Source organism: Oncorhynchus mykiss, unplaced genomic scaffold, assembly GCF_057628025.1.
Source record: "Oncorhynchus mykiss isolate SJ-2025 unplaced genomic scaffold, ASM5762802v1 scaffold106, whole genome shotgun sequence".
NCBI lineage: Eukaryota > Metazoa > Chordata > Actinopteri > Salmoniformes > Salmonidae > Oncorhynchus > Oncorhynchus mykiss.
The window spans coordinates 357,501-373,475 of NW_028322105.1; the positions used below are offsets into that span (position 1 = coordinate 357,501).

The 15,975-nt window shown below is 44.7% G+C and overlaps 1 protein-coding gene across 25 annotated transcripts in view; it reads right to left on the reverse strand.

The window, feature by feature from the left end:
- LOC110499739 (glutamate receptor-interacting protein 1) overlaps window positions 1-15,975 on the reverse strand; it is a 709,091-nt gene that overhangs the window by 164,870 nt on the left and 528,246 nt on the right. For all 25 annotated transcript variants that reach the window (XM_090228962.1, XM_090228970.1, XM_090228974.1 and 22 more), the window contains 2 exons: window positions 3,885-4,020; window positions 1,086-1,231 (listed from right to left, as the gene is read on the reverse strand). In XM_090228962.1, coding sequence (XP_090085088.1) covers window positions 1,086-1,231; window positions 3,885-4,020 — 282 coding nt within the window. The remainder of the gene's footprint in view (window positions 1-1,085; window positions 1,232-3,884; window positions 4,021-15,975) is intronic.

Here is a 15,975-nt window from a genome sequence, read left to right on the forward strand (position 1 = left end):
TCATTACACAGTCTGGGAGAGGAGACATCATTACACAGTCTGAGAGAGGAGAAATCATTACACAGTCTGTCTGGGAGAAGAGACATCATTACACAGCCTGGGAGAGGAGACATCATTATACAGTCTGGGAGAGGAGACATCATTACACAGTCTGTCTGAGAGAGGAGACATCATTACACAGTCTGGGAGAGGAGACATCATTACACAGTCTGGGAGAGGAGACATCATTACACAGTCTGTCTGAGAGAGGAGACATCATTACACAGTCTGTCTGGGAGAGGAGACATCATTACACAGTCTGTGAGAGGAGACATCATTACACAGCCTGGGAGAGGAGACATCATTACACAGCCTGGGAGAGGAGACATCATTACACAGTCTGGGAGAGGAGACATCATTACACAGTCTGGGAGAGGAGACATCATTCCACAGTCTGAGAGAGGAGACATCATTACACAGTCTGAGAGAGGAGACATCATTACACAGTCTGTCTGGGAGAGGAGACATCATTACACAGCCTGGGAGAGGAGACATCATTACACAGCCTGGGAGAGGAGACATCATTACACAGTCTGTCTGGGAGAAGAGACATCATTACACAGCCTGGGAGAGGAGACATCATTACACAGCCTGGGAGAGGAGACATGAAAGGAAAAGACACCGAGGTGAGATGTGTTTGGTAAAGGTGGCTTTGAACTCTGTGTAAAACAGCTCTGGAAAGGAACAAAGGAATTGTGGGAACTCAGGACTCTGGCTTCAGACGGAAGATACAATTTCCTCAAGTATGAATCCAGCTTGATTCTATACTCATCCAATTCTATTGATTAGTATCTTTCTATTGAACCAATCAGATCAACAGATAAACACTACTGATGTATCTATTGAACCTATCAGATCAACATCAGATCAACAGGACTAATGTATCTATTGAACCAATCAGATCAACAGGACTAATGTATCTATTGAACCAATCAGATCAACAGGGCTAATGTATCTATTCAACCAATCAGATCAACATAATGTATCACTGACTATGAAGGACTGTATCATTTATAACAACGTGGTCCTAAAACAGTAGAACTCACAGACAGGTGGCAGCTCGTATTCCACCTCTAGAACCACACGTTCTCCGACGTTCTTCAGCAGGCTGATGATCTCGTCGTGACGGAACTTGGTCAGATTGATCCCGTTTACAGACTTGATGTAGTCGCCCACGTTGAGCTGGTCACTCCTACACAGAGAGAGATGGATGGTGTGGTAGAGGAGGGGAGGAAGATAGAGAGAGGGAAAGAGATTGAGACAATCAGAACAGAAGAAGAGAGAAACACAGAGAGAGAAAGATATGGAGACGAGGAGATGAGAGAAACACAGAGAGAGAAAGATTTGGAGACGAGGAGATGAGAGAAACACAGAGAGAGAAAGATATGGAGACGAGGAGATGAGAGAAACACAGAGAGAGAAAGATATGGAGACGAGGAGATGAGAGAAACACAGAGAGAGAAAGATATGGAGACGAGGAGATGGGAGAAACACAGAAAGAGAAAGATATGGAGACGAGGAGATGGGAGAAACACAGAGAGAGAAAGATATGGAGACGAGGAGATGGGAGAAACACAGAGAGAGAAAGATATGGAGACGAGGAGATGAGAGAAACACAGAAAGATATGGAGACGAGGAGATGAGAGAAACACAGAGAGAGAAAGATATGGAGACGAGGAGATGAGAGAAACACAGACAGAGAAAGATATGGAGACGAGGAGATGGGAGAAACACAGAGAGATAAAGATATGGAGACGAGGAGATGAGAGAAACACAGAGAGAGAAAGATATGGAGATGACAGGATGAGAGAAACACAGAGAGAGAAAGATATGGAGACGAGGAGATGAGAGAAACACAGAGAGAGAAAGATATGGAGACGAGGAGATGAGAGAAACACAGAGAGAGAAAGATATGGAGACGAGGAGATGAGAGAAACACAGAGAGAGAAAGATATGGAGACGAGGAGATGAGAGAAACACAGAGAGAGAAAGATATGGAGACGAGGAGATGAGAGAAACACAGAAAGAGAAAGATATGGAGACGAGGAGATGAGAGAAATGTGTGTGTTTTTTGCCAATTTTAACCGCACACTTGTTGTTTGTGTACATGGATTTTATAATGTCGTATGTTTTACCCCCAACACCACTTTCCATCAGTTTGTATAGCAGACCCTCATGCCAGATTGAGTCGAAGGCTTTTTTGAAATCAACAAAGCATGAGAAGACTTTGCCTTTGTTTTGGTTTGTTTGGTTGTCAATTAGGCTGTGCAGGGTGAATACATGGTCTGTTGTACGGTAATTTGGTAAAAAGCCAATTTGACATTTGCTCAGTACATTGTTTTCATTGAGGAAATGTACGAGTCTGCTGTTAATGATAATGCAGAGGATTTTCCCAAGGTTACTGTTGACGCATATTCCCACGGTAGTTATTGAGGTCAAATTTGTCTCCACTTTTGTGGATTGGGGTGATCAGTCCTTGGTTCCAAATATTGGGGAAGATGCCAGAGCTAAGTATGATGTTAAAGAGTTTTAGTATAGCCAATTGGAATTTGTTGTCTGTATATTTGATCATTTCATTGAGGATACCATCAACACCACATGCCTTTTTGGGTTGGAGGGTTTTTATTTTGTCCTGTAACTCATTCAATGTAATTGGAGAATCCAGTGGGTTCTGGAATCCAGTGTGTTCTGGAATCCAGTGGGTTCTGGAATCCAGTGGGTTCTGGTCGTCTTTAATAGTTGATTCTAAGATCTGTATTTGATCATGTATATGTTTTTGCTCATACATCTCCATTTTGGATAGATAATTATTCGTGTTGTTGTTTGTTTAGTGTTTTCCAATTTTCTCAGAAGTGGTTAGAGTCTATGGATTCTTCAATTACATTGAGCTGATTTCTGACATGCTGTTCCTTCTTTTTCCGTAGTGTACTCCCTTCCATCCCTACATCCCTCTCTCTTTCTCTCTTTCCCTCTCTCTCTCTCTCTCCCTCCCTCCCATCCATACATCCCTCTCTCTCTCTCTCTCTCCCTCCGTTCCCTACATCCCTCTCTCTTTCTCTTTCCCTCCCTCCCTCTCTCTCTCTCTCTCTCTCTCTCTCTCTCTCTCTCTCTCTCCCATCCCTACATCTCTCTCTCTCTCTCTCTCTCTCTCTCTCTCTCTCTCTCCCTCCCATCCCTCTCTCTCTATCTCTCTCTCTCTCTCTCTCTCTCCCTCCCATCCCTACATCCCTCTCTCTCTCCCTCTCTCTATCTCTCTCTCTCTCTCCCTCCCATCCCTACATCCCTCTCTCTCTCTCCCTCCCAGTGTGATGGAGAGGAGCAGTTGTCAGAGCGTGTAAAATGAGGAATCAGATGTGACCTGTGAGTTCAATGAACCAGTCAGCAGCTGACAGGAGGGAGGCGAGTGGTGTTTTAAACAGCATCAATTTATTTAGCTAACACACACACACACACACACACACACACACACACACATACAGAACACACATACACACACATACAGAACACACACACACTAACACTGAACACAAACACACTGAACACACATACATACACACACACATACACACACTGAACACACATACACACATACAGAACACACATACAGAACACACACACACACACACACACACGAACACACACACACCCTTCCTATCTTTCTATACAATCCACACGCTCATGTGTGTGTGTGTGTGTGTGTGTGTGTGTGTGTGTGTGTGTGTGTGTGTGTTCTGTATGTGTGTGTATGTGTGTTCTGTATGTGTGTGCGTGCGTGCGTGCGTGCGTGCGTGAGTGCGTGCGTGTGTGTGTGTGTGTGTGTGTGATGCTGGACATGTGTGAGTTACCTAGCAGCGATGCCTCCCTGGCGCAGGTTGGACACCCGAGGTTTTCCATCCTTGTCGACGCCCCCGGACACAGTGAGGCCGAGTGTGGTTCCCTCTTTCTTCATTAACTCTACAACACTGGAGCCCTTAAACTCATCTGAGAGAGGAGAGGAGGAAGAGGGGAGGAAGGGGGACAGGCGATGAGAGAGGTGCGGAGACCGAACAGGCCCCAACATGATGCAGAACACGAGATCCTTCCTCCTGTCCTCTCCTCCTCCTCCTCTGAAAAGGACTGTCAACACGCTGTCCTCAACTCCTTATCAGGAAGGAAGCAGCGGCAAGATGAACGGTTGAATGGTTTCTCTCTCTCTCCCTGTGTCTCTCTCTCTATCTATCTCTCCCAGTGTCTCTCACCCTGTCTCTCTCTCTCCCAGTGTCTCTCACCCTGTCTCTCTCTCCCAGTGTCTCTCTCACCCAGTCTCTCTCTCTCTCTCTCTCTCTCTCTCTCTCTCTCTCTCTCTCTCTCTCTCTCTCTCAGTCATGTGACAGTCTCTTCAGTATTTCCCTCCCTCCCTCTCTCTTCTTCCCTCTCCACTTCCCCCCACATGTCCTAATGCAAATCCTCTCTTCACCATCATACACAACAATACGGCTTCTCTCAGTCTCTGCATTATCTACAGCTGCCTTGCAGCCTCTCTTCTTGTGAAATCTCTCTCTCCTCTCCGCCTCTCCTCCTCTCTTCTCTCTCCTCATCCCTCTCTCTCCTCCTCCTCTCTCTTTCTCCTCTCCTCTCCTCTCTTCTCCTCGCCTCTCGTCTCCCTCTCTCTCCTCCTCTCTCTCTCTCTCTCTCATCCTCTCCCTCTCTCTCCTCCTCCTCCTCTCTCTCTCCTCCTCCTCCTCTCTCTCTCCTCCTCCTCCCTCTCTCCTCCTCCTCCTCTCTCTCTCCTCCTCATCCTCTCTCTCTCCTCCTCCTCCTCCTCTCCCCCTCTCTCTCTCTCTCTCTCTCTCTCCTCTCCCTCTCTCTCTCTCTCCAACTCCTCCTCTCTCCCTCTCCTCTCCCTCCCCCTCTCTCTCCTTTCCCTCTCTCCTCCCCCTCTACTCTCCTCCCCCTCTACTCTCCTCCTCTCCCTCTACTCTCCTCCTCTCCCTCTCCTCTACTCCTCCACTCTCTCTCTCTCTCTCCTCTCCCCTCCTCTCAGCCTCTCTTCACTGAGGAACAGTGTGAAATATCTCTCCTCTCCTCTCCTTTCAGTCAGTCCATAAATAGTGATGGTAGGTAGGACAGAGAGTTAGTTGCTGGTTTCCTCCATGTCCTCAGGCTCCAGATAAAACAGACAGACACATCACATCTCACTTCAGCAGCAACATAAAAAGGAAATGTCCTAAATGGTACACTATTCCCTATATAGTGCACTACTTTAGACCAGAGCCCTATTCCCTATATAGTGCACTACTTTAGACCAGAGCACTAGTCCCTATATAGTGCACTACTTTAGACCAGAGCCCTATTCCCTATATAGTGCACTACTTTAGACCAGAGCCCTATTCCCTATATAGTGCACTACTTTAGACCAGAACCCTATTCCCTATATAGTGCACTACTTTAGACCAGAGCCCTATTCCCTATATAGTGCACTACTTTAGACCAGAACCCTATTCCCTATATAGTGCACTACTTTAGACCAGAGCCCATAGGGGACACTGTCTGTCTGTCTGTCTGTCTGTCTGGAGACTATCAGAGGACAGGGTTGTGGATGTCTCTGTGTCTGTCCAACTGGAGACTATCAGAGGACAGGGTTGTGGATGTCTCTGTGTCTGTCTGGAGACTATCAGAGGACAGGGTTGTGGATGTCTCTGTGTCTGTCCAACTGGAGACTATCAGAGGACAGGGTTGTGGATGTCTCTGTGTCTGTCCAACTGGAGACTATCAGAGGACAGGGTTGTGGATGTCTCTGTGTCTGTCTGGAGACTATCAGAGGACAGGGTTGTGGATGTCTCTGTGTCTGTCCAACTGGAGACTATCAGAGGACAGGGTTGTGGATGTCTCTGTGTCTGTCCAACTGGAGACTATCAGAGGACAGGGTTGTGGATGTCTCTGTGTCTGTCCAACTGGAGACTATCAGAGGACAGGGTTGTGGATGTCTCTGTGTCTGTCTGGAGACTATCAGAGGACAGGGTTGTGGATGTCTCTGTGTCTGTCCAACTGGAGACTATCAGAGGACAGGGCTGTGGATGTCTCTGTGTCTGTCTGGAGACTATCAGAGGACAGGGCTGTGGATGTCTCTGTGTCTGTCTGGAGACTATCAGAGGACAGGGTTGTGGATGTCTCTGTGTCTGTCCAACTGGAGACTATCAGAGGACAGGGCTGTGGATGTCTCTGTGTCTGTCTGGAGACTATCAGAGGACAGGGTTGTGGATGTCTCTGTGTCTGTCTGGAGACTATCAGAGGACAGGGTTGTGGATGTCTCTGTGTCTTTCCAACTGGAGACTATCAGAGGACAGGGTTGTGGATGTCTCTGTGTCTGTCCAACTGGAGACTATCAGAGGACAGGGTTGTGGATGTCTCTGTGTCTGTCCAACTGGAGACTATCAGAGGACAGGGTTGTGGATGTCTCTGTGTCTGTCCAACTGGAGACTATCAGAGGACAGGGTTGTGGATGTCTCTGTGTCTGTCTGGAGACTATCAGAGGACAGGGTTGTGGATGTCTCTGTGTCTGTCCAACTGAAGACTATCAGAGGACAGGGTTGTGGATGTCTCTGTCCAACTGCCTTGTTGGGGAGGAGATGTCTTTCAGAGGACAGGGTTGTATTGGACACAGAGAAGAACAACAGCTAGCTAATTCAGCCATAAGGTCCAACACTCTTAACCTCGAGAGTACCATCCCATCCTGCTAGGGGTGAGGTGGAGATGTGTGAGGGGAATGCACACACACACACACACACACACACACACACACACACACACACACACACACACACACACACACACACACACACACACACACACCTGTCACCCCCATCACACAACCAGCTGACCCTGGGGGAGGGAGGGAGGGAGGGAGGGAGGGAGGGAGGGAGGGAGGGAGGGAGGGAGGGAGGGAGGGAGGGAGGGAGGGAGGGAGGGAGGGAGGGAGGGGAGTGATGGGAGCAGAGGGCGAGGGATAGGGGAATGGGAGATATAGGGATAGATGAGAGGAGAGGTGGAAGGGGAGAGATAGGGTGGCGAGGAGAGAAGAGGAGGAAGGAGGAGAAGAGAGGAGAGAGGGATGGATGAGAGGGGGAGGGGAAGGGATAGGGAGGAGAGGGGGGTGGGGATGGTTGAGGGGAATGAGGAATGAGGAGAGGACTGGGTTGGGGATGGTTGAGGGGAATGAGGAGAGGACAGTCATATCTAACCACTACAATCTGAGACAGTCTGTCTAGATGGTCTTCATCAACACTACAATCTGAGACAGTCTGTCTGGAGGGTCTTCGTCAACATAACCAGTCATATCTAACCACTACAATCTGAGACAGTCTGGATGGTCTTCATCAACATAACCAGTCATATCTAACCACTACAATCTGAGACAGTCTGGATGGTCTTCATCAACATAACCAGTCATATCTAACCACTACAATCTGAGACAGTCTGTCTGGATGGTCTTCATCAACATAACCAGTCATATCTAACCACTACAATCTGAGACAGTCTGTCTGGATGGTCTTCATCAACATAACCAGTCATATCTAACCACTACAATCTGAGACAGTCTGGATGGTCTTCATCAACATAACCAGTCATATCTAACCACTACAATCTGAGACAGTCTGGATGGTCTTCATCAACATAACCAGTCATATCTAACCACTACAATCTGAGACAGTCTGGATGGTCTTCATCAACATAACCAGTCATATCTAACCACTACAATCTGAGACAGTCTGGATGGTCTTCATCAACATAACCAGTCATATCTAACCACTACAATCTGAGACAGTCTGGATGGTCTTCATCAACATAACCAGTCATATCTAACCACTACAATCTGAGACAGTCTGGATGGTTTTCATCAACATAACCAGTCATATCTAACCACTACAATCTGAGACAGTCTGTCTGGAGGGTCTTCGTCAACATAACCAGTCATATCTAACCACTACAATCTGAGACAGTCTGGAGGTCCTTCATCAACATAACCAGTCATATCTAACCACTACAATCTGAGACAGTCTGTCTGGATGGTCTTCATCAACACTACAATCTGAGACAGTCTGGAGGGTCTTCAACAACATAACCAGTCATATCTAACCACTACAATCTGAGACAGTCTGTCTGAAGGGTCTTCATCAACATAACCAGTCATATCTAACCACTACAATCTGAGACAGTCTGTCTGGAGGCTCTTCATCAACAAAACCAGTCAACTATGGTTCTGTGAACACTGGAGGGTGAATGAATTGTGCATCACACTGTGAAGAGACAAACTGTCTCTCTGTTCCAAAAGCCCACAGACCAGGCTGTGATCTGGTGGGTTATATTCCTGTCTGTGATGCTCAGAATGTGGATAAGCCTCTTAGAATGGAGATGAGTGGTGAGAGATACGATCAAGAGAGAGAAACAAGCCTCTGTGTCTCTCTCTCTCTCCTCCTCCTCCTCCTCTCTCCACTTCATCTCTCCTCATCCACTCTCTTCTTCTCTCCTCCTCTCCTCTCCTCCCTCCTCCTCCTCCTCCTCTCCTTGTCCTCTCTCCTCCTCCTCCTCTCCTCCACTAATCACCTCCTCCTCCAATCTCAATCTCAATCTCCTCCTCTCCTACACTCTCCTCCTCTAATCACCTCCTCCTCCTCCTCCTCTAATCCCCTCCTCCTCATCCTCCTCTAATCACCTCCTCCTCCTCCTCTCCTCCACTCTCCTCCTCTAATCACCTCCTCCTCTCCTCCTCTAATCACCTCCTCCTCTCCTCCTCTAATCTCCTCCTCCTCCCCTGCTCTAATCACCTCCTCCTCTCCTCCTCTAATCTCCTCCTCCTCCTCCTCCTCTAATCACCTCCTCCTCCTCCTCCTCCTCTCCTCTGCCCTTTCCTATGTCCTATCCTCCCTTCCTCTCCCTCGCGTCTCTCACCCCCCCACCCCACCCCCATAGGTCACACCCTCTCCTCTGTGCCTGTTCATGTCCAGTGTGGTAGTAGGGTTAGAGGACAGTGAGACAAGGGGACTGCGTCAGACAAAATGTCCTTCTCCTGCTCAGTCATTTCCCTAGTGAGCAGGCCTGACAGATGGCCCTGAGAACAGCACGCAGCAGGGACACTGTCCAGGAGACTTTAAAACCGCGTGATGTAGTGACACCAAGGAACAGAGGACATGAACCCTGTCCTCCTCTGTCCTCCTTTAACTCTCCGTCTACTGTTTAGTTAAGTGATAAACTGGTGTTTGGAGGATACAGCACATTGGCTTGTCAAGGGCCGGCACTCTGTGCCAATATATTATCCTCCAAAACACCGTCTTCCAGGGCATTGACACTTTTATACAACTGGTTACCAACATGTTCAAATAATCATGGACATTTTTTCATTAACAAAACATTATGTTATTCATGCTACTTCATCCTTCCAGGAGATATAGTCCAGACACACATCTAGGGTTGTTACTACACTACCACATGGTTACTACACTACAACATGGTTACTACACTACAACATGGTTACTAAACTACAACATGGTTACTACACTACCACATGGTTACTACACTACCACATGGTTACTACACTACCACATGGTTACTACACTACCACATGGTTACTACACTACAACATGGTTACTACACTACAACATGGTTACTACACTACCACATGGTTACTACACTACAACATGGTTACTACACTACAACATGGTTACTACACTACAACATGGTTACTACACTACAACATGGTTACTACACTACCACATGGTTACTACACTACAACATGGTTACTACACTACCACATGGTTACTACACATGGTTACTACACTACCACATGGTTACTACACTACAACATGGTTACTACACTACCACATGGTTACTACACATGGTTACTACACTACCACATGGTTACTACACTACAACATGGTTACTACACTACAACATGGTTACTACACTACAACATGGTTACTACACTACCACATGGTTACTACACTACAACATGGTTACTACACTACAACATGGTTACTACACTACCACATGGTTACTACACTACCACATGGTTACTACACTACAACATGGTTACTACACATGGTTACTACACTACCACATGGTTACTACACTACAACATGGTTACTACACTACAACATGGTTACTACACTACCACATGGTTACTACACTACCACATGGTTACTACACTACAACATGGTTACTACACATGGTTACTACACTACCACATGGTTACTACACTACCACATGGTTACTACACTACCACATGGTTACTACACTACAACATGGTTACTACACTACAACATGGTTACTACACTACACCATGGTTACTACACTACCACATGGTTACTACACTACCACATGGTTACTACACTACAACATGGTTACTACACATGGTTACTACACTACAACATGGTTACTACACTACCACACGGTTACTACACTACAACATGGTTACTACACATGGTTACTACACTACAACATGGTTACTACACTACCACATGGTTACTACACTACCACATGGTTACTACACTACCACATGGTTACTACACTACAACATGGTTACTACACATGGTTACTACACTACCACATGGTTACTACACTACCACATGGTTAATACACTACAACATGGTTACTACACTACAGCATGGTTACTACACTACAACATGGTTACTACACTACCACATGGTTACTACACTACAACATGGCTACTACACTACCACATGGTTACTACACTACAACATGGTTACTACACTACAACATGGTTACTACACTACAACATGGTTACTACACTACACCATGGTTACTACACTACAACATGGTTACTACACTACAGCATGGTTACTACACTACAGCATGGTTACTACACTACAACATGGTTACTACACTACAAACCCCTGGACACTACAACATGGTTAATACACTACAACATGGTTACTACACTACAGCATGGTTACTACACTACAACATGGTTACTACACTACAAACCCCTGGACACTACAACATGGTAACTACACCACAAAATGGTTACTACACTACATCATGGTTACTACACTACCACATGGTTACTACACTACAACATGGTTACTACACTACCACGTGGTTACTACACTACCACATGGTTACTACACTACAGTATGGTTACTACACTACCACATGGTTACTACACTACCACATGGTTACTACACTACCACATGGTTACTACACTACCACATGGTTACTACACTACAAACCCCTGGACACTACAACATGGTAACTACACCACAAAATGGTTACTACACTACATCATGGTTACTACACTACCACATGGTTACTACACTACAACATGGTTACTACACTACAGCATGGTTACTACACTACAACATGGTTACTACACTACCACATGGTTACTACACTACAACATGGTTACTACACTACAGCATGGTTACTACACTACAACATGGTTACTACACTACAACATGGTTACTACACTACAAACCCCTGGACACTACATCATGGTTACTACACTACAACATGGCTACTACACTACAGCATGGTTACTACACTACCACATGGTTACTACACTACAGCATGGTTACTACACATGGTTACTACACTACAGCATGGTTACTACACTACCACATGGTTACTACACTACACCATGGTTACTACACTACAACATGGTTACTACACTACAGCATGGTTACTACACTACAACATGGTTACTACACTACAAACCCCTGGACACTACAACATGGTAACTACACCACAAAATGGTTACTACACTACAACATGGTTACTACACTACCACATGGTTACTACACTACAACATGGTTACTACACTACAACGTGGTTACTACACTACCACATGGTTGCTACACTACAGCATGGTTACTACACTACAACATGGTTACTACACTACCACATGGTTACTACACTACAGCATGGTTACTACACTACCACATGGTTACTACACTACCACATGGTTACTACACTACCACATGGTTACTACACTACCACATGGTTACTACACTACCACATTGTTACTACACTACCACATGGTTACTACACTACAGCATGGTTACTACACTACCACATGGTTACTACACTACAACATGGTTACTACACTACCACATGGTTACTACACTACAACATGGTTACTACACTACCACATGGTTACTACACTACCACATGGTTACTACACTACAGCATGGTTACTACACTACAACATGGTTACTACACTACAAACCCCTGGACACTACAACATGGTAACTACACCACAACATGGTTACTACACTACAGCATGGTTACTACACTACAACATGGTTACTACACTACAACATGGTTACTACACTACAAACCCCTGGACACTACAACATGGTTACTACACTACAACATGGTTACTACACTACAACATGGTTACTACACTACAAACCCCTGGACACTACAACATGGTAACTACACCACAAAATGGTTACTACACTACAGCATGGTTACTACACTACAGCATGGTTACTACACTACAACATGGTTACTACACTACCACATGGTTACTACACTACAACATGGTTACTACACTACCACATGGTTACTACACTACCACATGGTTACTACACTACCACATGGTTACTACACTACACCATGGTTACTACACTACAACATGGTTACTACACTACAACATGGTTACTACACTACTACATGGTAACTACACTACAACATGGTTACTACACTACAACATGGTTACTACACTACAACATGGTTACTACACTACAAACCCCTGGACACTACAACATGGTTACTACACTACAACATGGTTACTACACTACCACATGGTTACTAAACTACCACATGGTTACTACACTACCACATGGTTACTACACTACACCATGGTTACTACACTACAGCATGGTTACTACACTACCACATGTTTACTACACAACCACATGGTTACTACACTACAAACCCCTGGACACTACACCATGGTTACTACACTACAACATGGTTACTACACAACAACATGGTAACTACACTACCACATGGTTACTACACAACAACATGGTTACTACACATGGTTGCTACACTACAACATGGTTACTACACAACAACATGGTTACTACACTACCACATGGTAACTACACTACAACATGGTTACTACACTACAACATGGTTACTACACAACAACATGGTTACTACACTACTACATGGTAACTACACTACAACATGGTTACTACACTACAACATGGTTACTACACATGGTTACTACACTACCACATGGTAACTACACTACAACATGGTTACTACACTACAGCATGGTTACTACACTACAACATGGTTACTACACTACCACATGGTTACTACACTACCACATGGTTACTACACTACAACATGGTTACTACACTACAACATGGTTACTACACATGGTTACTACACTACCACATGGTAACTACACTACAACATGGTTACTACACTACAACATGGTTACTACACTACAACATGGTTACTACACTACAAACCCCTGGACACTACAACATGGTTACTACACTACAACATGGTTACTACACTACAACATGGTTCCTACACTACAACATGGTTACTACACTACCACATGGTTACTACACTACCACATGGTTACTACACTACACCATGGTTACTACACTACAACATGGTTACTACACTACAACATGGTTACTACACTACCACATGGTTACTACACAACCACATGGTTACTACACTACAAACCCCTGGACACTACACCATGGTTACTACACTACAACATGGTTACTACACTACAACATGGTTACTACACTACAACATGGTTACTACACTACTACATGGTAACTACACTACAACATGGTTACTACACTACAACATGGTTACTACACTACAACATGGTTACTACACTACAAACCCCTGGACACTACAACATGGTTACTACACTACAACATGGTTACTACACTACCACATGGTTACTAAACTACCACATGGTTACTACACTACCACATGGTTACTACACTACACCATGGTTACTACACTACAGCATGGTTACTACACTACCACATGTTTACTACACAACCACATGGTTACTACACTACAAACCCCTGGACACTACACCATGGTTACTACACTACAACATGGTTACTACACAACAACATGGTAACTACACTACCACATGGTTACTACACAACAACATGGTTACTACACATGGTTGCTACACTACAACATGGTTACTACACAACAACATGGTTACTACACTACCACATGGTAACTACACTACAACATGGTTACTACACTACAACATGGTTACTACACAACAACATGGTTACTACACTACTACATGGTAACTACACTACAACATGGTTACTACACTACAACATGGTTACTACACATGGTTACTACACTACCACATGGTAACTACACTACAACATGGTTACTACACTACAGCATGGTTACTACACTACAACATGGTTACTACACTACCACATGGTTACTACACTACCACATGGTTACTACACTACAACATGGTTACTACACTACAACATGGTTACTACACATGGTTACTACACTACCACATGGTAACTACACTACAACATGGTTACTACACTACAACATGGTTACTACACTACAACATGGTTACTACACTACAAACCCCTGGACACTACAACATGGTTACTACACTACAACATGGTTACTACACTACAACATGGTTCCTACACTACAACATGGTTACTACACTACCACATGGTTACTACACTACCACATGGTTACTACACTACACCATGGTTACTACACTACAACATGGTTACTACACTACAACATGGTTACTACACTACCACATGGTTACTACACAACCACATGGTTACTACACTACAAACCCCTGGACACTACACCATGGTTACTACACTACAACATGGTTACTACACTACAACATGGTTACTACACTACCACATGGTTACTACACTACAGCATGGTTACTACACTACCACATGGTTACTACACTACCACATGGTTACTACACTACAACATGGTTACTACACTACAACATGGTTACTACACTACAAACCACTGGCCTCAGATCTATCAAAAGTAGTGCACTATATAGGGGACATTTATAGGGGACATATATAGGGGACATATATAGGGCACATATATAGGGGACATATATAGGGCACATATATAGGGGACATATATAGGGGACATATATAGGGGACATATATAGGGCACATATATAGGGGACATATATAGGGGACATATATAGGGGACATATATAGGGCACATATATAGGGGACATATATAGGACACATATATAGGGGACATATATAGGGCACATATATAGGGGACATATATAGGGGACATATATAGGGGACATATATAGGGCACATATATAGGGGACATATATAGGGGACATATGTAGGGGACATATATAGGGCACATATATAGGGCACATATATAGGGGACATATGTAGGGGACATATATAGGGGACATATATAGGGGACATATATAGGGGACATATATAGGGGACATATATAGGGGACATATATAGGGCACATATATAGGGGACATATATAGGGGACATATATAGGGCACATATATAGGGCACATATATAGGGGACATATATAGGGGACATATATAGGGGACATATATAGGGGACATATATAGGGGGCAGCGTGCCATTTGAGATGTAGTTCAGGTACAAGCTAGGTGCTGCCAGACAGCCTGTCCTGTCAGTGTCTATCGCCCACTAAGCATATCATTGAAAAAGACCCAAGCCATTCTACCCTTTAATTAAATGTTAACTTAAGTCATTTGCATATTGATGAGAATGCCAAAGGGGGCTTCAGGATGGAGAAAAGGAGTTTGGTGTTGGGGTAGTCGTGTGGGGGCGGGGTATCCGTGCACAGCTGAAGTCATTTCCGTGCTAGCGGGTTTGCGGTTAATCGGAAGCGCTAGCTAGCTGGCTGGCAGA